Source organism: Hirundo rustica, chromosome 8 (genome assembly GCF_015227805.2).
Source record: "Hirundo rustica isolate bHirRus1 chromosome 8, bHirRus1.pri.v3, whole genome shotgun sequence".
NCBI lineage: Eukaryota > Metazoa > Chordata > Aves > Passeriformes > Hirundinidae > Hirundo > Hirundo rustica.
Window position 1 is genome coordinate 31,885,168 of NC_053457.1, and position 23,860 is coordinate 31,909,027.

General features: G+C 41.8%; 2 protein-coding genes across 2 annotated transcripts; both read left to right on the plus strand.

The window, feature by feature from the left end:
- Positions 1 to 1,763: 1,763 nt before the first annotated feature.
- Positions 1,764 to 15,206, plus strand: LOC120755932 (disintegrin and metalloproteinase domain-containing protein 9-like). The gene is made up of 22 exons (XM_040071554.1): positions 1,764 to 1,833; positions 3,496 to 3,593; positions 4,447 to 4,523; positions 5,154 to 5,232; positions 5,963 to 6,039; positions 6,827 to 7,043; positions 7,447 to 7,512; positions 7,593 to 7,664; positions 8,018 to 8,190; positions 8,648 to 8,732; positions 9,396 to 9,517; positions 10,363 to 10,534; positions 10,920 to 11,009; positions 11,243 to 11,438; positions 11,587 to 11,692; positions 11,882 to 12,056; positions 12,451 to 12,531; positions 13,181 to 13,286; positions 13,901 to 14,033; positions 14,370 to 14,433; positions 14,769 to 14,821; positions 15,128 to 15,206. Exons 1-22 carry the CDS (start codon positions 1,764 to 1,766, stop codon positions 15,204 to 15,206), a joined length of 2,391 nt encoding a protein of 796 aa, XP_039927488.1.
- Positions 15,207 to 16,864: 1,658 nt separating this feature from the next.
- PSTK (phosphoseryl-tRNA kinase) lies at positions 16,865 to 21,163 on the plus strand. Its single transcript, XM_040071519.1, has 6 exons — positions 16,865 to 17,143; positions 17,316 to 17,574; positions 18,305 to 18,503; positions 18,930 to 19,005; positions 19,136 to 19,229; positions 19,934 to 21,163. Exons 1-6 carry the CDS (start codon positions 16,865 to 16,867, stop codon positions 20,119 to 20,121), a joined length of 1,095 nt encoding a protein of 364 aa, XP_039927453.1. The 3' UTR covers positions 20,122 to 21,163.
- The last annotated feature ends 2,697 nt before the right edge of the window (positions 21,164 to 23,860 follow it).

Genomic DNA, 23,860 nt, shown 5'->3' on the forward strand with positions numbered 1-23,860 from the left:
TCCGCCTCCTCCTCCGCCGCCGCCGCGCAGCCGCTCGACATCGCGGAGCCCCGGGCTGTGCCCGGCGGGGACTCCCGGGCCGGGAAGCGGCACCGACCGGCCCTCAGCGGCAGCGGCGGCCGCGGCCGGGACGCGCCTGCGCCGCGCGGGGGCTCCGCGCGTGCGCGCTGGGCAGCGGCGGGAAGCGCCTGAGGGAGCGCCGGGGTCGGAGCGGCGCCCACAGCCCGGGGGTGCCTGAGGGGCGCAGAGAGCCGGAGAGAATTGGCGTGGAAAAGCACCTCTGAGATTATTGAGTCCAATACACCGACCCAACATCGCCGTGCCAGCCGTACCGTGGCACCGAGTGCTACGTTCAGTGTTTCTTTAAACACCTCTGACTCGCCCACCTCCCTGGGCAGCCCATTCCAGTGTCTAGTCAGTCCTTCTGAGAGGAAACTCCTCATAATGTCCATCCTGAACCTCTAGTGGTGCGGCGGAAGACAATGTCCTCTTGTCCTGTCGCTGGTTGCTTGGGAGAAGAGACCCTGAAGTTGTGCCAGGAGAGGTCTAGGGTGGGGATTAGGAAAAATCTTCCCCCACAGTGTGATCCGGCACTGAACAGGCTCCCCTGTTGGACTCAGTACCTCAAAGGTCTTTTCCAACTGAAATGATTATTGGATTCTGTGAAACTCACTAATATGTCAACATTTGGAGCAGCGGGATTCTCCCGACTTGTGTCCTGATAGGAGGAGAGAGAGGCTATGAATAAAAGAGGCCATAAATAAAAGATTGGGTTCATTTAATTTTCAGTAGGATCTCACCTTCTGGAGTTGGGGAATGCTGCTCCTGAGGCTGTGGCAGACGCAGACCCGCGGAATGAGAGTATCAAATTCTGCTTCCACCGGGCGCTCAGCGCAGGAATGTTCAGGGTGTTCTCAGTCTGTGACTCTCGGGAAATGGACCTGAACGGGCTTTAACAACTTAATACTGCAAATACAGCCAGCATCCTGCTTTGTGTCACTTAAGGCATTGTTTTATAGGATTAACCAGCAATACGAAATGGATTTTTCTCTGCTTTAATCAAAGAATTAATTAAAATTAATTAATGTAAATGTTTGAGTGTGTTGTCTCAGTCTCATTTTTGAGAAATGCATTGCAAGCTCAATTTTGTGCTTTTGGTGACAATGTGGTTGCATGGAAGATTACTCCGATCCTGGAGGAGCAACGATCTTCACAAAATTACAGACTTTTGGTGAGGGGAATTGTGTTTTACATAGAAGGGACCTGGTAAAACCTCTCTTTTGGGGATTTTCACGTGTTCATATGCATTATATTTTACGTAAAGATGAAAAAATGGAAGACAAGATGCTAAAATTTCAAAGAGTAAATTGATTCACGCTAGATTTTTATTGAGCTGGCAGTAGCCAGGATAAACATCCTAAACACTGCATTTGTCAGTAGCAGTATTTTATGTTTCTAATCTCACATGATCTCACCGTGCGATGAAAGTCCTTTACAATAAACCAGTTTGATCCCGATACGGGGCTTGCTCTTTCTCCAATCAGCATTTAAGAATGTGCTGCTTTATATTTGCATTAGGCTGTCTGACCAGTTTTCTCACAAGCCTAGTGGATTAAATTTTACTTCCCTTTTCCTCAGCAGAGATGCAGTATCGGAGAGCTTTTTCTGTTGTTTACCTTGGGAGCAGACGGTTCTCGTTCTTCTGGTTCCCTGCAGAGCAGCCAGAGCCAGCTCGGATGCTGGAGTAGTTTCTCCGGGAAGTCATGTTAATGCACAGCCTATTTTTCTTCACTTTTGGACTAATTTTTACTGGAAACCCTTTTTGGATAAAAGGTAAGCTTTCTCTTTTTTTCTACATATTCAGAAAGCTTCTCCAAGTCTGCTTAGACCCTGATTATAATGATGCACATCTTTGACATCGAGCCACAGCCCTCCCTGTGCAGCCCTGCTCACTGAGAGAATCTTGGAAAAGATTAAAGGTTGAAACTTTTTATAGTTGAGCTCTTTGTGGTGTTTTTTCCCTCCCAGATGTTTTAGGTATGTAAATACATCATTTTCTGTGCAGGACACTGGTTGTGACAACTGCAGTTGCTGTCATTCTTACCAATATTAGGGACTGTAGAAAAACCTTTCTTCTTCCCAAATGTGAGGCAAATTCCTACAATTTCATTGTAATTTTTCATTAACTCATCTCCATTTATGATTTGGCTTCACATTTTAGATTTAAATGTAATGCCTGAAATGTTTCTTAGAAAGTGGTATTTTTATGACATGCATCAAAGGTGGTTTCCTGCTTTCAGGTGTCAAAAGTTGAATTGTTGAAAGGGCATCTCCATGCTTAGTTCAACATACACTTGACTCATGAAACAGAATGGATTTTGTGATTTAGATAATAAAATTATTGAAGATTAAGAGCAAAATCACAATATGAAGCACAGATATTCTTTTCACACCGGTTTGCTAATATCAGCTTCCACATTTTGATTGCAGTTGCAGCCTGTACTGTTAAACATATGCTACCTGCACCTAGCTTTTAAAAATCCTGATGCTATCTAGCAGGTCGAGATCATCATTACACTGGAGAACCCTCCTCACTTTGAATGGCTGGTTGTGTGACTTTTTTGCAATTATGAATTCCTTTCACAGCAATGTGGGAAGGTGACTGTACTACTACAAATGTGAAAAAAAATCTCTTTGTTTTCTTATAAAAGAACAGTTTAATAGGGAAGAAACCATTTCCATTGGTTAAAACTCATGTTGTCATTGATTCTGCTTAAAAGCAATGGTTGTGTCTCTGTTGATCAAACCAGTTGATGAGCAGACAAGAAAAAGGAAGATTAATTCAACTTCACACATTTTTTTTAAAAAGTCACTGGAGATTGTTTTTGTCCTTATAAAGCCATTTACCTGAAACCAGATACTGGCAGGCTTCTTATCTTTAGTTTCCTGCATTAGCATGTTGTTCTGGAGATAGTTCTGATATCATGTAAAAGGCTACAAACCTTTTGCAAAGATCTGACTGTTGCTAGAACAAACAAAATGCAAGATTAGGCAATGGCTGGAGGCAGCATGGGGAGCCACGTTTTCTTCCACACACGAGGTGGACAAATTGTATCCAGAGGACAACTAAAATATTCCTTATTCAGGACAATGGAGAAAGCAGAAGGCCAGCTGCACCAATTTTCTGTGTTACATCAGATTAAAAGTGTCAGTCGTGGAAGAAAAAATGACAAAGTCAGAAAGTCAATAACCCAGAATATGAGAGAATTAGGATTTTGTTTAAATACTTTGATAGTTTTTCTTGATGTGCTCCAGAACACCCCAGCTTTAATCTATAGTAAAAATTTTAAAGTCAGTTTGATCATTCCTGAATATTTCACTCTTTCTCCATTTCTGGCTGGATCAGAGTAGGGTTTTGCCTATCACCCCTGTGCAGGTGCCAACATAATGCCTTATCCTTTCTGATTCTTTACCAATTTCAAACTTTATTTTCAGGTGTAACCTCTGAACACACGTCCAGACTTTCTACATTAGAAATAATCATTCCTCGAAGTCTGACAGGCGGAGAGAAACATCTCCCATTTTCTCATGAGGTTTGTTGATTTTCTTTTTTTCTGATTGTTGCTGTTTTTGAAAACACTGTCCTACATTACACACACATACAGTGGATGGTATATAGAGATTTTTGTAATGAAATGTGCCTCAATCTCTCTTCTGATTCTTAGTGTTTTCAACTAGTTTTAAGTAAATTTGTTCCCACAAAGGCCTGTGATTATACTCCAAGTGCCTTCCAAACTTCTAATCCTATTAATGACCCTGTGAGACAGAAATGAGAAGGGACATGAAGAATATTTTAATTTCTTTTGAGTCAGATTAGATGTTGAACTTGAGCTAACACCTGTGCTGTCCGTGTTCTGGTCTTTGCATAATAACCACAGGATTTCAGCCATGCAGGACCCAAAGGATAAAAATGGTCCCACAAAGTTGCACAGGTTAAAAGATGAGTTAAGAGAGAAACCTGAGCCTTAATTCTTCAGTCCTGAGGTAACTTACCTTTGTGCCAGATCCGGAGTTGGTTTACCGAAGTAACTGTTAATGAAACAGCGTTAGTCATCTTTGTGCAAACCAATTAGGGGATAAAAGACTGGGAGTCGTTTATCTGATTTACATAAGGAGGGTCACAAAGCATGATGTGGTACTTAGCAAAGAGTGCGCTGTGCCCTCCTGTCTAAATGAAAATATAGATCCAGAGAATTTAAACTTTACAGAGGAAAGAATGTTCACTTTGCTGCTTCGAAATATGGAAACCTGAGGGTTAGGAATCTGTGGGTTTTTAACTTAAAACATACACAGTATTTGGGCCTCTCTTGTCAAGCAAAATGTGGAATTAATAAAACCGAAGAGAAAAATCACCTAATTAAGTGGTATCTTTTGTTCTGTTTTCAGGAGCGTTCAGATGACAATCTCTCTTACTCAGTTAAAACCAGAAATGGAACATATCTCCTAAAGCTGAAGAAAAATAAGTATGTGATAGAGTGTTCTGAGGAATTGTCTTGTTTCAGGGTTAGTTGCATACAGACAAACATTTTTATACTGAAAAAAATACAGAAGAAATCATTTTAATGGCAGATTGTAGCAACTACAAAACTACTCTGTTAAATAGTGTTAAATATAGTGTCTCTGTTATGGTAATAACTTGCAAATAGAAGGGAAAAATAGTTATTTTGATTATTTTTTATTAGCAGTGCAAGATAGAACTTTTCTGAAATCCTTAGGGAAAATTAGAATGCAGTTCAACATTAGTTTTTTATTAGCAGGGGAGAAGGGTTTTAGCTATGTTGTATTTGAAGAAATTTTTCTGTTTCTCTTGTTCCTCATTCCTGAGCCTGTAATAGACCAGGTCCTTATGCAACTGAGTCTGCTTAGATTCCTCACTACGGATATTTTAGTTAAAATAAATAATAGTGAGTTTCAAAATTACCAATTTTCCAAAAACTCCAGCTCCTTTTAAAGTATTTTTTTTCATGTGCCTGGATTCTAGTAATAATTTAGCACTGAGTGTGCTGCTAACAGAATGTAGCACTTACCAAGACTCTTGATATGTTTCTTGTTTCTACACCATTAAAAGAGCAGTAGTTCATTTTTGTTTCCAGAAAACTTCTTAGTGACGACTTTAAGATGTACACATATGGGAAAAATGGGAAACTGCAGGCAACACCATCCAAAAATGAGGTATTGTACATAATAAACCTTCCACTTTGTGTCAGGGCATCCCCTGAAAAACCAGGGAAGCCAAGAAAAAAATATATTTGCTGGGAATTAGACTTTTGTGAGTTTTCACAGTGGAGCATTTCTGTTTAACAGAAGGTTAACATGAGGTTCATGAGGGACGGGGATGTTTGTGGGATGCAGCACCCCTGTTCCCCAAGGTGTGACAGGATTTGCCAGGAGATTATGCCAAGCCTGAATTTGAGCCACCTTTGTGTAATATGTAATTTAAGGTACAATGGCAGCATCAAAGCTCTATAGTTTTTAAATCCTGTAGCAAAGAAGCCTTATAAATACTTCTAAATTTAATTTTACCTCCAAACTGCACGTGAGATCAGTGAGATGTAATTGTGTGCTTTTTGCATGAAAGATCTTCTCAGAGCAGCCTTTGAGAAGACACTAAGAACAGGATGAGCAATGTAGATTAAAATATTTTTATAAAATATGATGATGGGTTAAACTAAGAAGCTGGCTGTGCTCTAGAACCAAGGGACCACAGGCTACTTTAGGTACTCATGTCAAGGGATATTCTCCTCCAAGAAGGTCAGGGTTATTTTCCAAGTAGGGAGCTCTGTGAATTTCTAACAGCCAGCCCTAATGTCATGCAAATAATATGGTTAGTTAGAAAATAAGTTTGCAGTTGAAGGCAACCACCTTGTTGTGTCCCTAATTATGTGGGTTTGTTGCATTTCAGACACACTGTTATTATCATGGCACTGTTGAAGGAATTGCTGACTCCACACTTGCTCTCAGCACCTGTGATGGCCTTAGGTATTTCCTCTTCCTATTTTTTTTTAATATTTCACCTTCTGATGAAGCTGAAACTTGTTACAGGTTTTATAGTTTCCCTCAACTCCCGCTTTTTTCCCCTTTTCCAAAACTCCTTCACAGAAAAAAAGATAATATGAGAGAAACTGTAATAAATATAGGCAGAACCTGGGCAAGAGCTAAGGCTTCTAGTACTTGATGTGCATGTCATGACCAGAGATGCCTTTGCAGAAAAAATGCATTGATGCAGCTTTTGTTGAACTTAAAACACTCCTGCAAACAATTCTGTCTTATGAACGGGCACATTTCAAAAGACAAACCATTTCCATGAAAAGCTTTTGTCCAAATTTGAACCGATTTTTTATGTTTCAAGTCTAATAAATTACAAACGGGATAAAATTCACCCATGTATCTTTCAGGTGAAGAGATGTCACTCACAATAAATCAGGACATATCCTGGCAGTCCCTTAAATGAAGAGATAAAGGCTGAAAGGGACCCTTTGCATCAGCTCTGTACCCACAATCCAGACTCATTTACTGACAATTTGGCTTCATTCTCTTTTTTTTCTTCGTTTTCTAAATGATTCAAGAAGCCCACACTTCTTGAGTATTTTAAATAACTTCTGTTTTGTCTTTTATTGGGCATTTGAACTTAAACCCATATTAATATAATTTAAAACAATAATTTATTTTAACATAGTGTCTAAGTATCCAGCTGTTATTCATTCATCTAGTCATAACCACGAAGGAAAAATGATGCAATAATGTTTCATTCTCTTATGATTGTTAGGGGAATTCTCTACATTGGAGGCAGATGGTATGGAATGGAGCCCCTCAACACATCCAGCACATTTGAACATGTGCTTTATGAACTGGAAGATGTGCAGGGCATCCCCTTCCACTGTGGGGTGCTGAATGGCAGCCTGGAGCATGAGATGTTTGTGAAGCAGTCTGTGAAATACACATTTTCATCAAACACTACCTCCAGCAGGGACAGGCTCCTCAGGGTAAATATATTTCTGTTTCTCCCTTGAGCTGCAGTCCAAGGCATCCCCAGGGCTCTTGCTCTGGACCAGCATCACTGCAGGTGGGATTGACCTGGCAGGACATTTCCTTGTGGCTTTCATGGACACCAAGCTGAGGAAATCCTGGAACAGAAGATCAGCGCAATGGGCATCTCACATAGCTTGAAGCAACCTTGTAGTGGAAGAGCAGAGTCTGGCCAGACTGCTGTGGGTAGGATGTGACATGCACAAACTTCCATTCAGCTCATGCACCCCAGTGTCTGACGAGGTGTGAATTACTGACACTGAGATGTTTATGTGGTGATCCAACACAAACTGAGGCCGCATTAGAAAATGCAACTTTGCAAACTCATTGCGTTCACTTACTGTGCTTTCTCATTTGCAGCAGAAGCGAGCTGTCCTGCCCCAGAAAAGCTATGTGGAATTATTCGTGGTTGTGGATCACAACAGGGTAATTGTATCATCCATCACTAAATAAATTCTATTGCTGTGCTAATTTTTATCCTCTGACATTGTTATGGAATTTTACAGTTTTTGCTGAAGAATTCAGATCCTGCTGCAGTGCAAAAGGAAACGGTGGAGCTGATTAATTATGTTGATGGGGTAGGTCAGATAAATTGCCTGGATTCGGTAGTTTCTGTTTTATCATAGTGCTCAAAAGAGCACCTTTCTTTCCAAAAGATATGTTTAGGTACTTTCATAGAGTAGATTGCTTTCAGTTATACTTTGGTTTATATTCTAAATACTTTATTTAGTTTACAATTTATAAATATTTTATATTTCACTTAGAATTACAAATATCATATATTGAGTTTCAAAGAAACTGAAGTTAGGTCTTGGTCACTGTGTTCAGCTTATTGTTTACTCAGTAGTAATGAAGTCATCTTTCAGAATTCCATCAGAACAGCTGAGGGACATTAATTATCTTTTTTTTTTTTTTTTTTCTTTTTTCCCAGATGTATAGAGCATTAAACATCCAGATTGTTTTGGTTGGACTGGAGGTTTGGACAGATGCCAACCACATATCTGTAATGGATGGTTCAGCTGGAGATGTGCTGAGTAGATTTGTTTCTTGGAGACAGAAAGATCTTCTGAAGCGCTCAAGAAATGACGTTGGCCACCTCATCATGTGAGTTTGCATTCAGTGGGAAAACCAGCCATGCTGCCAGTGTTGATCTATATGATTTGGGGCTTGTATATTAATTAAAATATACCAAGAGTAAAAGTCTCTGCACTTCCAAAATGGTTTAACCTGGAAAAATGACAAGAAACTGTAAAGGATTCTCAAGAGTTCATCAACTCCAGGGACAGGGTGACCTCCAGAGGTCCCTTCCCACCTTAGCCATTCTGTAATTGAATGCACTGACACAGCAGACTTAGGTGATTGATCGTTATTTTCAAGCTCCTACTCAGATATTCATTATTAATTGGAATGAAACCCTGCTGTGGTGATACATTCCTTCTTGACTTCAGGAAGACCAAATTTTGCCTTGCAGTATTTCTTTCCAATTCCTCCGTGTCTTTTAGTAGAAACCATGGACTTGCAACCCATCTTTAACACCACCTCCAAACTGCTTTTGTTGCAGAGGGAGAAGCTCTTTCAGTGGATCCATTGGGATGGCTTTTGTGGGTACTGTGTGCTCACATGTCCAGGGAGGGTCGATCAGCACTGTGAGTACATCATCATTTGGGTATGGAAGAAACTACGTGGTCAAATCACCCTGCTCTTGGAGTTGGCTGATTTCTTTCACGGGGTTTCTTATGTAAAGACTTGTGCATATTTGACACCTCTTTTTTTTTTTAAGTACTTCCCAATTTCTTTGTCAAATTCCAGCCCACTTGGCTCATTTAATCTTCAATTAATTCTTTTGGTCATCCTTTGTGATTCCTCAAACTCAATATTGCATAATCTCATCCTTGTACCATTAAAGTTCACAACCACAGAGGTTTTGGGATGAGAATGCAGCTACAAAATAATGGTGGGGGTTTTAACTCCTTAAATTAATAGAAACTGTAGTCTCAAGTGTCTGGAATTCCTCACAATAGGGCTGTAAACAGGCAAAAAAAAAAAAAAAATAAAAATTAAAAATAGTACTAAACTATTTTTTTTCTCCACCTTTGGGGCAGAACCAATAACTCCAGAGGTTCCTGTCCTTAAATTATGGATGCCACAGGATTGTGGACAATCTCAGAAGCAGATTCTGTTCTTTAACACTACATTTGTTGTTGAAGACTCCTTTGAAATCAGTGTCTAACAGTGTTAGAATAGAATAGAATCACACAGAAGAAAACCTGCAGTGATTTTATTATTATTAACTTGATTCTCTTTATTAGCTGAATCATAACAAAATGTTACGTCATGCCACAGTGGTTGCACATGAACTGGGGCACAATCTTGGAATGAAACATGATGATAAGAGATGTCCTGCATCCTATATCATGCACAGCACAGATAAGTAAGATTTCCAGTTATTTGATTTTAATAATTTATTTTGTTTGCCGTGGCTGTGCCTTCCTATGAATCTGGAAGGACCATAGTGGATGAGGAGTTGTTTGAAAAATTTAATCACAGAGGTGGATTCCCTGACTTAGGATTTGACTTAATCTTAATTTATATGAAATTTTATCTGTTTTCTTACCCAATCATTCTTTATTTGTAACATTCCTAAAAACATATTTGGACTTAATTATTTTTTTTAAATAATAACATGTTGCTGGGGTTTTTTCACCCTGTTGAGAATGCTTTACATGTACTCAATGGGTTTGTGCAAATATGCAATACATTATTGAACAGTTAATTAAAAAAAAAAAACTTCTTTGCTTATGTTTCCTTCAGGTCATTTGTTCTGTGACTTCTCTTTAGGAGAAAAACATAATAATATTTTATTTATCCCCAGTTGTATTAATAAATCAGGATAGCTAAACACTGGACAAAACTACTCTAGGAAGATGCATTCCTCAGTGCTTAGGGACTTCAAGTTAAGATGAATGTTTTCCTGAGAACATTTTTAATCAAATATTTTTAGACTCAGTACAGAATTTCTAAGGCCTGTTTCATACAGGACACCAGAATAGACAATCTCATGGTCTCTGGATTCTAGAAGCATTCACATTATAATAGTATTTTTTAAACTTCTAGTACTGCACTTTAATGCAAAGTAAAATAAAAATTAACTGTTTCACGATCTCCTAGAATTATGAAATACAGTATTTATTATGGAACAACAATATTTTAAGAGCTTGAGTTGTATGGTCTCCTGTAAGCAAAATAATTATAATAATAAAATATTATCCTTTCCAGTGGATCCAGGAATTTCAGCACCTGCAGCGCTGATGATTTTGAGGCCTTTATTCTAAATGGAGGAGGAAACTGCCTTAGAAACCCTCCAAAAACAAGTAATGTGTACAAAGAACCTGTCTGTGGCAACAATGTGGTCGATAACAATGAAGAATGTGACTGTGGCAAACCACAGGTAATGCATGAAACTGAGCTGGATACTTTTTGAATATAATATAATATAATATAATATAATATAATATAATATAATATAATATAATATAATATAATATAATTCTTCAGAAGGTAAAAGTGTCTCAAAAAAGGCATCAATAAGTGAAAAGGCTGCCAGCAAACCCTGGCTCCACTGGCATCCCTATGCCACAACATATCAGAACAGGTGTTTTTTCAGCTGGCTTGTAAAATAAAACACAGCAACAGTGTCTGCTAGCTCTTTTTAAGCAGAACATGAGAATCTGACACAGTTACTTAAGGTTTGGCTTGTCCTTATCCACCTGGACTGATGAGCACTTTCCTGGCTATAGGAATAAAACAGAGTATTCCCCTTTCAATGTTCTCAGGAATGCTCCAACCCCTGCTGTGATGCTGCCACCTGCAAACTCACCCCTGGCTCACAATGTGCTCAAGGACTGTGCTGCAAAAACTGTAAGGTAGGCAATGCTGTGTTAAACTAAACTGTTATTATTCCCTGAGATCTTTTTAATGCTTGAAAAGAGCTATCCTGCTCTTCTTGACATATTTTCAAATGGCATTCACTGGTAAGAGAGCATGTAAGAAGGGAATTTGTCTTCCTTAAAATCACTAAATGTTCCCAGTTGTCTTTGTTTCGCTTCAGAAGTTCCCCTGTTGCAGTACTAAAAGCGTTCTCCCTCTCTGGTCCTAGTTCAAAGTGGCAGGAGCAGAGTGCAGAGCAAAACAAGATGTCTGTGATCTCCCTGAGTACTGCAATGGAAGCACAGCCTACTGCCCAGATGACGTTTACATCATGAATGGTTACCCCTGCAGCAACAGCAAGGCTTATTGCTATTATGGGGTGTGCCAGAGCTTTGATTCACAGTGTCAGTCCATCTATGGGAAAGGTATGGTTAGCATTTAATGGAAACACATTTCTAGGCTCCTGACAGACATTTCCAATTGTTCTTTCTGGTATTTTTCAGACACTTACTGAGATTTGCTTTTTTTTTTTTTTTTTTTTTTTTTTTTTTTTTTTTTTTTTTTTTGGTACAGGGGCACGAAAAGCACCTGATATATGCTTTGAAAAAGCAAATATTAAAGGAGATAGGTTTGGAAACTGTGGAATGAAAGGTGGAGTGTACAAGAAATGCCCAGTCCAGTAAGTCACCACCAAAAAAAGCTAACCCCAAAATCTTCAATGTAAAGAAATATGTTTGTTACAAAGCCTTGAAGTGAGAGATTTAAAAGAACATTTTTTTAAATGCAAGCTAAAAAGTTGGAATGGCTTTGCATTGATACTGATTTTTCTCTGTTCACCTTGTCTCTGGGTGTCCTTCATTCCATACAGGCACAGTCTGTGTGGGAAGCTCCAGTGCACATCTGTCAGTCTTCAAAACCTTCCAGCCTGGAGCGTTGTCAATAACGCATCTGGGGTTTTATGCTGGTCCTCTGACTTTGATTTAGGATCAGATATCCCTGATCCTGCTCAAGTTCATGATGGGACAGCCTGTGGAGAGAACAAGGTAAGAGGAATCACGGCAGCATGACAGAATATATTCCAAGTCGAAAGTTCTGAACCTCCAAAAACATCACCTGGCTCTTTTGTTCACAGGCCATAACACAATAAAAGTCTTTTGAGATCAATACATACAAACAGTTAATTAGCTTTTCAAAAACTGGGGTGCTGCATTATCAGTCATTCAAATTACTCCATCAAAGTGCATCCCACAGAGTTAAGCAAACCTGAGACAAGTAAGGTTATAAAATTCTTGAAATACTGAATGCTGTATCAGTCCTTCTTCTTAACATGTAAGTGAAAGCTGCAGACCTGTCAACATATACACTTATACAGTATATTTATAAAAGGATGGGACTTTTTAAGTTTTGTGTTTGCAAGGCACTAATTACTTGTTCCAGGCCTGTGTAGGTTTTGAATGTGTTGATGCAAGATATCTGGGCTACAGCTGTGACGTAAAGCAGAAGTGTAATAATAATGGGGTGAGTAGATGGTGCTTTGTGTCCTATTTCCAGACTGTGCAAATTCCCTGCATTTAATCAATAACCAAGCAGGTGGCTTTGCTTTTTCCTGATCTGTATTAAAAGTTAAATCCACCGTAACTCATATTGCCAGAACACTGCAAACCCCTTAGCACTTACATTGAGAGGCATTTCATCTCAATCTCCCAAGGGAATTTTTTTAATATTACTGAGCTGGTGAATTGTAAAAGGAAAATATTCCTTTGAGGATGACAGTCTGGTAATTCCTGATTTATATAAGGCTCTGTGAAAAATCAAAGGCTGTAAAACTAAGGTTTCTGGACTGTGATTTCTTGCAGGCAAACAACACAAATGTTAATTCAGAGAGAATTACCATGGGGTATCAGAATCCCTCAGCGGTTTGGGGTGTTCTGGAGGGGCAGAGCTCATTCCCAGTTAATATTTAATGTATTTCTATGCAACACTATGCAGCATTTCTTGTTTCCCCATGCAGTTCCATGCGTGGAACTCCAAATCCATGCCAAAGGTCTGAGTGGCCACTCTCAGGGTGGTGTTGTTTGACTAATCCCTGTGTTTGGGCTGTTAGGGGTGTGACAACAATGGGAACTGTCCCTGCCTGACTCACGGCTCCCTCTTGTTTGGGCTGTAGGTGTGTAACAACAATGGGAATTGCCACTGCAATCCGGGATGGGCCCCTCCGTTCTGTAACCACTCTGGCTACGGTGGCAGTGTTGACAGTGGTCCAGCTCACACAGGTGGGACACTGAAACCAGCCCTGCTTCTGCCCCAGGGACTGAGAAAATAATCTACTAAATACAGCTTCTTATCAACGGGGTTTTTTCTATTGCATGAGACACAGATCGTGGACTGACTTGAAGAACAAACATTATTATTTGATATTGAAGTAGTTTTTGCTGGGCTTTACACACAAAACATTTTCCATCTCTTTGTCTAAAAGTGAAGTTCATAATCCGTAGCTTTCTGAGGAAGATCTGTGTTACTTTCTGCGGAACTTTATTGAATTATACTAAATTTGTACTTCAGGAAAGGGAAAAAATGTTTAGGAAGGCAAAGCAAACATGCAGAGCAGTTGTGGTAAGCAAGTACAAAAGGAATTTGTGTGCTTTAGAATTATTGAAAATAATTATGTAAAAGGGAAAACATTGCACATACGTAGGGTGGGTAAGGCAGAAAGAACTTGTAATACCATAAGGCCAAATCCTACTTTCCTGATTGTAGCATATTATAAACTTCAGTGAAGTAATTAATTTTATTCTACAACAGTTTAAGAGTGGACTTTTTGGAACAAAGAAACAAACAAAAAAGCTTTAATATTTTAAATTCCATGATTTCAATTCTTTTTCCCTAGATACATCACTTCGGGATGGGCTGCTGATTTTCTTCTTCCTTGTGGTGCCTGTAGCCACCCTCGCTGCAGTAGCAGCATTTAAGCGTGATGCAATAAAGAGAAAACTCTGCAGGAAAAGCAGAGGACAGCACAGGTATTTCCCTTCTTACAGGTGCTATTCCAATATGAGAGTGTGCTCCAGGTCAGTACAGCAAGGCAGATTTTAACAGCCCATCCCCTGCTCTTTGGATGTGCAATCCAGACACTCCACTTGTCTGTTCTCAAGCATTTTTTCCCAAATCCACCGCACTTCCCTAATTTTTGTTGATAATTGTATTGTATGGACACAGGGGCAGAGCAGATTGAAATTGCTTGTCAAGTCCAGGACAGCATGGACTCGAAGCAGAATCCAGTCCTCTGAGCTGTAGCTTTGTCCATGGAAAATGCTGCATCCCTGAAGGGTTTCCTGATGATGTGATTTCTGTTTCAGGGATAACAATGGGCAGGAACCAAAGCAAGGCAACAGAACAACTCATGAAACAGGAAATAATCAGGTAAAATAGATGCAGACTTGGGTTATTTCATGTTGGGTGATCCAAACTGCACAGTGCCTTTTCTCCAACACAGTTAATAATGACTTTGTGACTTTTTGATACCTTGAAACCACCTGTCTTACTTTAGGCCAAACACTGGAGATGCTGCTTAGCCAGGCTGTGGGTCTAGTTCTGATAAAACTGAATTAAAATTATCAAAATAAAATGTTGCAAGAGAATATGAAGAAAGTCCCAGCAAATGAGAACTAGTTCTAAAATGACCTTAGCTTAGTACTGAATAATTATCTGCACTTTGTGTTTTCTGCTAACCTGATTTTCTGCAATGTTTCTTCCAGCCTGCCACATCGAGTAGCAATATTTTTACCATATTGCATTTTCCTGGTGCAAGGTTTGTAGTATTTAAAACCTTCTTCACTTCATCTTTCCTATGTTTATATTGCTGTAAGTGAAGTTATTGGTGTCCTGTGTCCTGCTTAGGGGGATTTCTCATGCAGCATCATGAGCTGTAATAGATTAAAGGCTTGAAGGAAAAATGTTGGAATAAACACAGGTAAAATCTGCAAGGGGGCGGAAGGGGCAAAGAGAGTTAGGTGTAAATGCTAGAAACTGTTTAAAAAGGGTAAAGAACCAGTTTAGAAATGTCAGGTGTCTCAAGTCATGGAATACTAAACACAAGGTGTTTTCCACACTTCAGGCAGCCAGTCCAAACCCAGCTTCCTGCAGCTTCCTCAGGACCTCAACGACCCCCAGTCCCACCTAGACCAGTTGTCTGAGATGTTTCTTGGGAACCCTCAGCCAATTCTGACAAGTAACTGACCTGAAAAACAAATTAAAGGATTTCAATACTCCAGTGCTCTCCTTGTGCAGCCAAAACGCCTTTGGAAAGCACGTCCCTCCTGGAAGGACTGGGTGCCAAGAGGCACTGAACACAGATTTGGTGATACCCCAGTGTTTTGCTCCTTGCTGCTGGCTGTGTTTGTGCCTCCTCTACCTCACCTCTTGGTTTTATGAATCAGAACCTGAAGTTCAACTTGCACAGGATGGTGAGAGTGTCAGAGAACAGGACTCTCCCACGCTGCTCCCTCGCTCTCAGGCCACAGAGAAGTGAATTCAGTTATTCCCAGACATAATCCAAAGATGGGAGATCTGCACTTTACCTCCTGGGCTGCCCTTTCCTCAGGACACTGCCAGGAACCCCGAGGGTGTGCGGAGCCAGGTTTGGGGACAGTCCCTGTGCCCTGCTCTGACACCTGCCTGCCATCAGCCCTACCAAAGCTGGGGCCCAGAGCCCACCCCTCACAACCCACCAGCCCTGTCAGCTTCCATTTCGGTGAGTTTGTAAAAGTAACCTCACCTGGGGACACCAGAAACTCTGTAGGTCATGTCCCCAAGTCTGAAAGAACCCATCCATCCCTGTTGTTACAGAAAATATAGGATGTTGGGAAATATCTCTCCAGTGGTTCAATGTTTACTGGGGTTTGCAGCTTGGCATTTTTCCTAGAAACCGACTCCACTGCAAAAGCAACAGATTAACTGTTGTCATTCTCAATGGGACAGTTAGAAACCAGCACCGATTTAAAAGAGGATGAATGGAGTGACAGAGTTTGTCCAAATAGGCCTCCATCATATGTCTCCGAGATGGATCCAGGAGATGGATCCAGGAAATCGATCCAGGAAATCCAGGGAAAAGAATCCCCACCAGAACGGAGAAGCAGCTGCAGTGCAGAGACCAACTCACTGCCAAGAACAGAGCTGTGGATCCACCTGTCCTTGGGGACTAAAGCACACCCTGGCTGTGTTCGTGCTAATTTGGGAGTACTAAATGGGAAAAAGAGTGAATAAATCACAGGATTGCCTCACCAAGAAAATATTTCCAACCCCTCAGATGACCACATCACTGACGAGCTCGACAAAAGAACCCAAAAGAGACTGCTGGCAAAAAGTCTGTGTCTTCCAAAGAAGTGTCCTCTTCCTTAATCCCCCAAAACCTCAAACTGCTATTGTTAGATATCCCTATGATTTAGACCTCAGGTATAACATGACATTGACTTTATTTATTACATAACAATTTAAAATAAATCCCCAGGGGCAGCACGCTTGGTTGTATCTTTGTTTTGTGCTCATCACAAAAGGCATCGCTGGGCACATGGGGACGACTCAGCCTTTGACGCTCCGGGGATCACTAAAGAGAATTCTCGAGCTTTTTGTGGTAGCAGAATTGGGTAAAAAGTGGGTAAAACCAGGCCCAGGTACAAAAGGCGTAAAACCAGACTCGGGATAAAATGGGCAAAACCAGGCCCGGGTACAAAAGGAGTAAAACCAGACTCGGGTATAAAATGGGTAAAACCAGGCCCAGGTGAAAGCGGCCGTTCCTGGCTCTGGGGTTTGCGCCAAGTCCGCCAGGGGCCGCCCCACCGCGCAAAGCTGGCGCATGCGCACGGCGCCGGCGGAAGCGGCGGGAGCGGCAGCGCTGGCGGCGGCGGAGCAGCAGCAGCGGCGGCGGGGGAGCGGCTGCGGCGCCCGCGTGGGGCTGTGCCTGCTGTGCGGGCTGCCCGCGGCCGGCAAGTCCACCCTGGCCCGCGCCCTGAGCCGCCGGTTGCCGCGGAGCCCGGGCTGGGCCTGCGCGCTGCTCGCCTACGACGAGCTGATCCCGCCGGAGGCCTTCCGGCCGCGCGCGCCGGGGGCGGGCCCGCACGAGCCGTCCCCATTGGTCAGTGCGGCCGCGCTCATTGGCCGGTCGGGCGCGCTCCTGTTACGTCACTGGGTGCGACCGCGGTTGCCAGGCAACGAGACGCGGCTGGGCCTGGCCGGGTCCCCTCACGGCGGGGCCGCACAGCAGCGGCGATGCGGGGCCCTGATCTCTCGCCTTTCTCTCTCCACAGCTGCCCGGCTGGAAGCAGAGCCGCCGCGAGCTGCTGCAGTGCCTGGAGGGATTCCTGCGGGCGCTGCTCACCGGGGCGGCGCTGCCCGGCCCCGCGCAGCCGGGCTGGGAGCGTTTCCTGGGCTGCTGCCGCCGGCAGGGGCTGCTGACCGCCGCGGAGGATGACGCCGGAGCCGCCTCCCGGCCGCTCCTCCTCCTGCTGGATGACAACTTCTATTACCAGAGCATGCGCTACGAGGTGTACCAGCTGGCCCGCAAATGTAATTATTCCGTGATCTTCGGCATGGGGATGTTTGTAGGAAATTCAGTGCGCTTCAGCTGCCTCCTTTCGAGTGTTCTCTTGGAGAGTTGGTTATACTGATTGCTGGATACCTGTAATAGAGTAGAAATCAATGTAACTTTGTTACTGTCTTATTATAAATTGGTAGAACATGAAAACCCCTTCCTAGAGCAGCCTTAAAGCACCTTCCAGTACATGAGGAGTCTCCAAACGAACTGGAGTAGGACTTTGCACAAGGGCGTGGAATGACAGGGCAGGGGAAATGGCTTCATGGTGGCAGATGGCAGAGCTGGATGGAATTTTGGGCAGGAATTGTTCCCTGTGAGGGTGTTGAGGCCCTGGCACAGGGTGCCCAGAGCAGCTGTGGCTGCCCCTGGATCCCTGGAAGTGCCCAAGGCCAGGTTGGACATTGGGGCTTGGAGCAGCCTGGGACAGTGGAAGGTGTCCCTGTCATGGCAGGGGTAGAATGAGATGAGATTTAAGGTCCCTTCCAACCCAAACCATTCCATGGGTCTGTGTGTTGATCTCAGACGTGAGTTGTGCAGCCTTGAAGGTAAAATTCTGTTCCCTGTCTAGATTTGTTTTCGTGTCAGGCTCAGAAGCAGTGCAGAAGCTCCTCATTCATGTAGAGCCTTTCTCCTGCATGTTGCTCTCAAAAATTGTTACCTGAATTATTTAAAGATAAAATTCTCTGGCTCTGTTCTTTTTAGATTCCTTGGGCTTCTGCCAGTTATTTTTAGAGTGTCCACTGGAATGCTGCCTGCAGAGGAATCGCCTCAGAAGTGATCCTGTGCCTGAGCAGACAATACGGTTGATGGCAAGGAAAATAGAAATGCCAGATCTCAGGAAAAACGCTTGGGAGCAGCACAGCCTCATTCTGAGTAGTTCTGATTGCATCTCAGAGGACAAGTACGTTACTGGATTGATCCTAGAGTTTTCCCTAAGTGTCGTTTTCAGTGACAGAAGCTTCTCAGTGTATCTACACAATGTGTAAAAGATATCCCCAGGGGTGATTTTTGGAAGCCAGGCTGTTACATAGCATCCAGGCTTGTTGGGAGCTCACAGCCACCATCCTCTGCAGAGTTAACCTCAAAACTCACAGCATTCCTACCCTGTCACTGAAAATCTCTGTAAATTGTCTGAAACTCTAAGGCTGGAAATAATTTGAGTTGTAATTGTTTTTCATTTCAGATTATTTCACTGATTGCCTTAAAAATTTAACTAAACTTGCCTTTTTTTTTTTTTTTTTTTTTTTTTTTCCTATGGCATCATTAGAAAAAGAAAACAGTGTATCTATTTGATTGCCGTGGTTTACTCTAGTGTTTGTTTCCTTAGTGAGCAGATCATGAACTTGCTGGCCACTGCTTTGGAAAATCCAGAGAGGCCAAACGAGGAGGACACAGAGCAAAAGGTAGCATTGCTGAGCTTCAGGGCACAGCTTTGGGTGCTGCCTGGGGTGCTGCTCATGTGTTGTTTTCAAGTAGCACTTGAAAAGTCAAGTAAATTTGCTTGTTTTCTTCCTTGCTGGTGGCCCTGGCCAGGAGGCAGCTCGAGCCATGTGTGCAGCCAGTGCTGTCCATCAGGCTGACCAGGTGTGCAGGAGAACCATCTCTCAGGCAATGCAGGATGCCAAAGGTACCCCTTCTACCTCTCCTGCCTATCCTAGGTGCTAACTGGCAATGGAAAACAAATTCCCTGAAATTCCCTCGGGGTAAACTGTTCAGGAATCCCACCCCAGCAGGTGTGCCTGAGGCAACACCTTCACAACTCTGCTCAGTGTTATTTGTAGAGGCTTGTAGATTTAAAATACAGTATAGTATTTATTAACTGTCTTAAATATTGCTTTAATAAACCCATTTAGTCCAGAGCAGCATTTTAGAGGATTTGAATATTGTTTTGGTACACGTCAATAGGGACAGGGCCTTTGCACCTGCACTGATTTGCTCCTAAGATTTTGTGAGGAGCAGCTCAGTGTCCTTAACTGAAAAGCTCAGCTCTGTGCCTGTGTTCAGGCTTCTCTCTGTGACCAGGACCTGAGGGAAAGGCTGGAGCGTTGTCAGGGAAGGTTTAGGTTGGATTTCATGGAAAGGTTCTTCCCCAGAGGGTGCTGGGCACTGCCCAGGCTCCCCAGGGAATGGGCACGGCCCCGAGGCTGCCAGAGCTCCAGGAGTTTGGACAAAGCTCCCAGGGATGCCCAGGGTGGGATTGTTGGGGTGTCTGCAGGGCCGGGAGCTACAGTGGATGATCCTTATGGGTCCTTTCCAACTCAGGATATTCTGTGGTTCCATGATTTTTTCTGTAAGCATGAAGTTAAAATTTCAGCTTCAATTTTCTTTTAGGTAAAAACCTTCTCCCGAGTGAGATGAAGAGCCTGGCAGAAGAACTCAACAAACTGAAAGCAGAATTTTTGGAAGACTTGAGGCAAGGCAAGACTTTGAGAACCCAATATTCTGACCCTGCTACAAGTGGTATTTCTTCATTCCAACAGGAGGCAACCAGTGTAGTAAATAAATATATTTTAAAATAACGGCATAGAGAATGTTGGGTGTTTAGGAGTCCAAAGTGTTTCAATTGCAGTACTCTGAGCACTGCCGCTGGGAGATCCAAGCTGCAGCTCCCTTCTCTGGAGCCCCTGTGCCTCCTCTTCCCAAGGTATGGAAGAGAAACAGTTCCATCAAGTCTAACCAAGCTCTTCTTGGCTGTGGAGATGAAGCCGAGAGCAAACCATGCTGAGATTTGAATTCCACGGAATCAGAAAGAGTTAACCTACGAGGAGCACGTGGGAAAGCACCAGCTCCACCCATGGAAGGATATGCAATTAAGAATTGACATGAGACCTAATTAGAAAGTGTTATTTTATTCATATCTTACAAAAGCAAAGCTTTACAATGTGAACTACACGAGATAAGAGTTATTTCAGAATTAACCTTGTCATCTCAAAAACGTTCACTAACATTAAAAGTTATTTTACAACTCTAACAGGTTTCATTTTTGCATAAAATCTGCTCTTTACACTGAAACACATATTATTAACAAAGTAGGTACTCAGAATCACATACACAAAGATTGCTCAATGAAAAATGCTTTAGCAGGAGAGAGATTTCCTGCAGCAGAATATCCATTTGCTGTAGATTTTCAAAGAAGCTTAAAATTAGAAGAAAACTTGCCAGTGAAGACTTCTGAATTACATTCCCTTTGTCAAAACAAAACAAAAAGCAAACCCCTAAAACATTCTGGAACAAATGGACAGTAACAGATTATTTGGCTGGAAAACACTGCTGGAAAGTGTCTCCCAGCACTGGGTTTTATGTTAAAATGCCAGTCATCATTTATGTCTAAATCCTCTTCATCTAAACATGTGTCTGTGAAAAAACAACTATTTTTCCTATTGCCTCCTTCACAGTAGAAGTATTAACTGAGATAATGAAGATGTTCAAATATTTGAATGTTCATTGGAATATTCAGTCTCAAAACAGTAAATGTGTATTGGGTGCAATAAATAGTGCATCTTAGAAATGTCTACAAAGCTATAAAATAAGCTGTGACAATAAAAACAAAACCCTCACAAAGTTCATGTTTTGCAACTAGAGAACTTACTATGGAAAAATTTCATCTCCTTCCCAAACCTCAATTAGTTAAAAGGCTAATCGCCCATTACCTTATAATATAATGATTTGGGTTTTAAAAAAAAAATAAACAAATATAAGCAAGTAAGTGCAGTGTAGTAAATGGAGGGCTCCCTATGAGAAGTTCTTTTAACTAAGGACTCAATCCCAGAGTCCTGGACAAGGCTCCCTCACTGACTCTGGGTAAGGCAAGTTTGTGCAAGGGATCACACTTGAAAAGAAATTTGCCAGTACCAACTCTGGTCTTTAAATTATAGCCAGTATAATGTATAAATTATGAAAAATAGGAAAACACACCTTCCAAAGCTCCTCAGCTGACAATTGAAGGGGACAATGATGTCAGGGCATTGTTTGGCACAACTGGTGTAACCATGGAACAGGAACAATCCTCGTCCCAGGAAGGACACGGATCCACCCCAGGAATCTGGGTGCAGAGCCAAGGGATGAGCACCAAAGCTGCTGCTGCCCCAGAACCCACCTGCAATGAGGAGTTTGCCCGAGGAAATGGAAAAGATTTTTCATTCCTCACCTGTTCCTCGCTGTCCCAACTAATCTTTCCCTTAGTTCCTCAAGAGCAGAACCAATGGCATCCAGGCAGCAGCAGGAAAATCCTTCTGAACAACGATTTGCAAGGCTTGGGGATAGATTTATTTTCATACTGAGTTCTGTAATTAGGAACATACATTCCCCACAGCAGGATCTCCTCCTAAATAAGGGCCCCTTTTCCCTTATGAGATCATGCAGGCTTCCTCTGGCTCCCAATTCCTCCATTAGTGACCTACCCCTAGTTTTGTTCAAGGCCATCGTGGTTCAGGAGTCAGGATTTCTCTACATCACCGAATCATGAGACAAAGAAAAGCCTCTAACAAGGTTAACACTGCCAACAGGAGCCCCAGTGAACCAGAAATCACATGTGTGCACGTGGAAATTACTCTTCCTACTATGCCAGGAAGGAAAAAGCCACAAACCAAGGAGAACTTGGCTGCTGTGATCACTCAGTACTGTAAGGTGCTCCCTGGTGCACCATTCCCCAAGTTTCCTTGGAAATGCCAGAGCTTAGGAATAGGAGATTGCATTGTCTAGCAAAAAGGCAAGGAAAAACACTCCCATAAATTACTAATTGCAAAGTCTTCAGGAGGAATGTCTCTTATCCTAGCACTCTATTTGAGCCAAATTTAAACTGTAGAATTGTTCAATATGTGATCCAAAGAGAGCCACCATTTCTGTCCTCTTTGACTGGAAAAAAATGATTCCAAAACCTGTCCAGGAGCAGTAACTTCTAACTGGATTCCAGTTCAATCAGCTTTTACTCCTTAAAATAAAGGGTCTTTACACACACAGACTTGCAACTTTACTTACAAAATCAATCTAAAAAGTATAAAGCAACAATGAAACATTTTGGAATTACAGAGTGTCATGAGGAAAAATGGAAATTACATTGTTTTACAAATCCAGCAAAATGAATTCTGAACCAGGGCTGAAAACAAAACAATTTTTAGGAGTGACAGTGTTATTGTTCATCTTCACTACACTGGAACCACTTCAGTGGCAGATTCCTGACCTCATTACTACAAGACTGCACGACCAAGAACCCAGTTCCTCAAGCACAGAAATTCAACAGTAGGTCAGTCAGGTAGACAGAAACATATCTGGTGTCCAAATTTCTATTTAATTAAAGTCAAAATTACTTCTACAGCTAAAATTCTTACACAGGTGCTTTTCCAGCATTGATCTCACCCTGATCACTGTAAGTTTTTCCATTGGTTTCAGGAAGTTTTAGCTCCTATAACAATATAAATTTGAATAAGCCAAACATTTTCTATTCAGATTCCAACCTCTGACTTGTGGAACATAAATAAAATATCTTAGCTTTAAACAAAACATGGTTTGCTGACAGGAAAAGGGGAACATATAAGGGAAGCTTTAATTTTTCTCAAGTAGGACAAACCAAGGTAAAAGTGCATGTCTAAATATGGGAAAAGTAACAGTTCTTCCTTTATTTTAATGTCTCAAATTCTTATCTAGCATATAAAGTTATTATTAATTTTAATTAAATGTTTTATTCAGGTTTATGTTAAAGTGCCTGTCCTTTAGCCTGAGGGCTTCTAAAGATGAGTGTACACTATGAAACAAAATAAACAACTTCAGTTACCATTTGCCATCTACAATTCCTAAAAACAACTTCAGTGTAGTCAGCTAGTTTTCCTTTGCATCCTGCCTGGAGCCCAGAAAACGCCAGAGCTCCTTCCCCTTATTCCCAGCATGCCCAAAGGGCTTCAAACCTGGAAGAGGTGACAAACCAGGCCTCCAAGTCAGCTGAAATTTACAATAAACTGGATTATGCAACTCTCAAAAATACAGGCAACCTCTCAGTTGTAGCCTGGCCCAACATAAAACTGAACAAAGGAGTTTTAATTTGTAAACTTCTTGTTTGTTTCTATCAGAACTTCTATCCAGCAGGACAGAAGTCTAATTGTGCAAATTTTAAATATCTTTACAACTCAGTTTAAGGCAGTTAGAAATCTCACAGAATATATATTAATTCTACAGGCTCTTCATTATGTCTTTAAAAATTGCCTCCTTTGAAAAACAATGACACGTAGAATTTTGTAGAGTGTAGGTAAAATAAGGTGTCTTACT

Bases quoted from the DNA above. Each gene is read 5' to 3' on its own strand.
- LOC120755932 (XM_040071554.1), top strand. From the start codon at position 1,764: ATGTTAATGCACAGCCTATTTTTCTTCACTTTTGGACTAATTTTTACT. The intron at 4,524-5,153 runs GTATGTGATAGA...TTTTGTTTCCAG, and splicing joins CTAAAGCTGAAGAAAAATAA to AAAACTTCTTAGTGACGACT. The intron at 13,287-13,900 runs GTGGGACACTGA...CTTTTTCCCTAG, and splicing joins CAGTGGTCCAGCTCACACAG to ATACATCACTTCGGGATGGG.
- PSTK (XM_040071519.1), top strand. From the start codon at position 16,865: ATGCGCACGGCGCCGGCGGAAGCGGCGGGAGCGGCAGCGCTGGCGGCG. The intron at 17,144-17,315 runs GTCAGTGCGGCC...CTCTCTCCACAG, and splicing joins CGCACGAGCCGTCCCCATTG to CTGCCCGGCTGGAAGCAGAG. The intron at 18,504-18,929 runs GTACGTTACTGG...TTGTTTCCTTAG, and splicing joins GATTGCATCTCAGAGGACAA to TGAGCAGATCATGAACTTGC.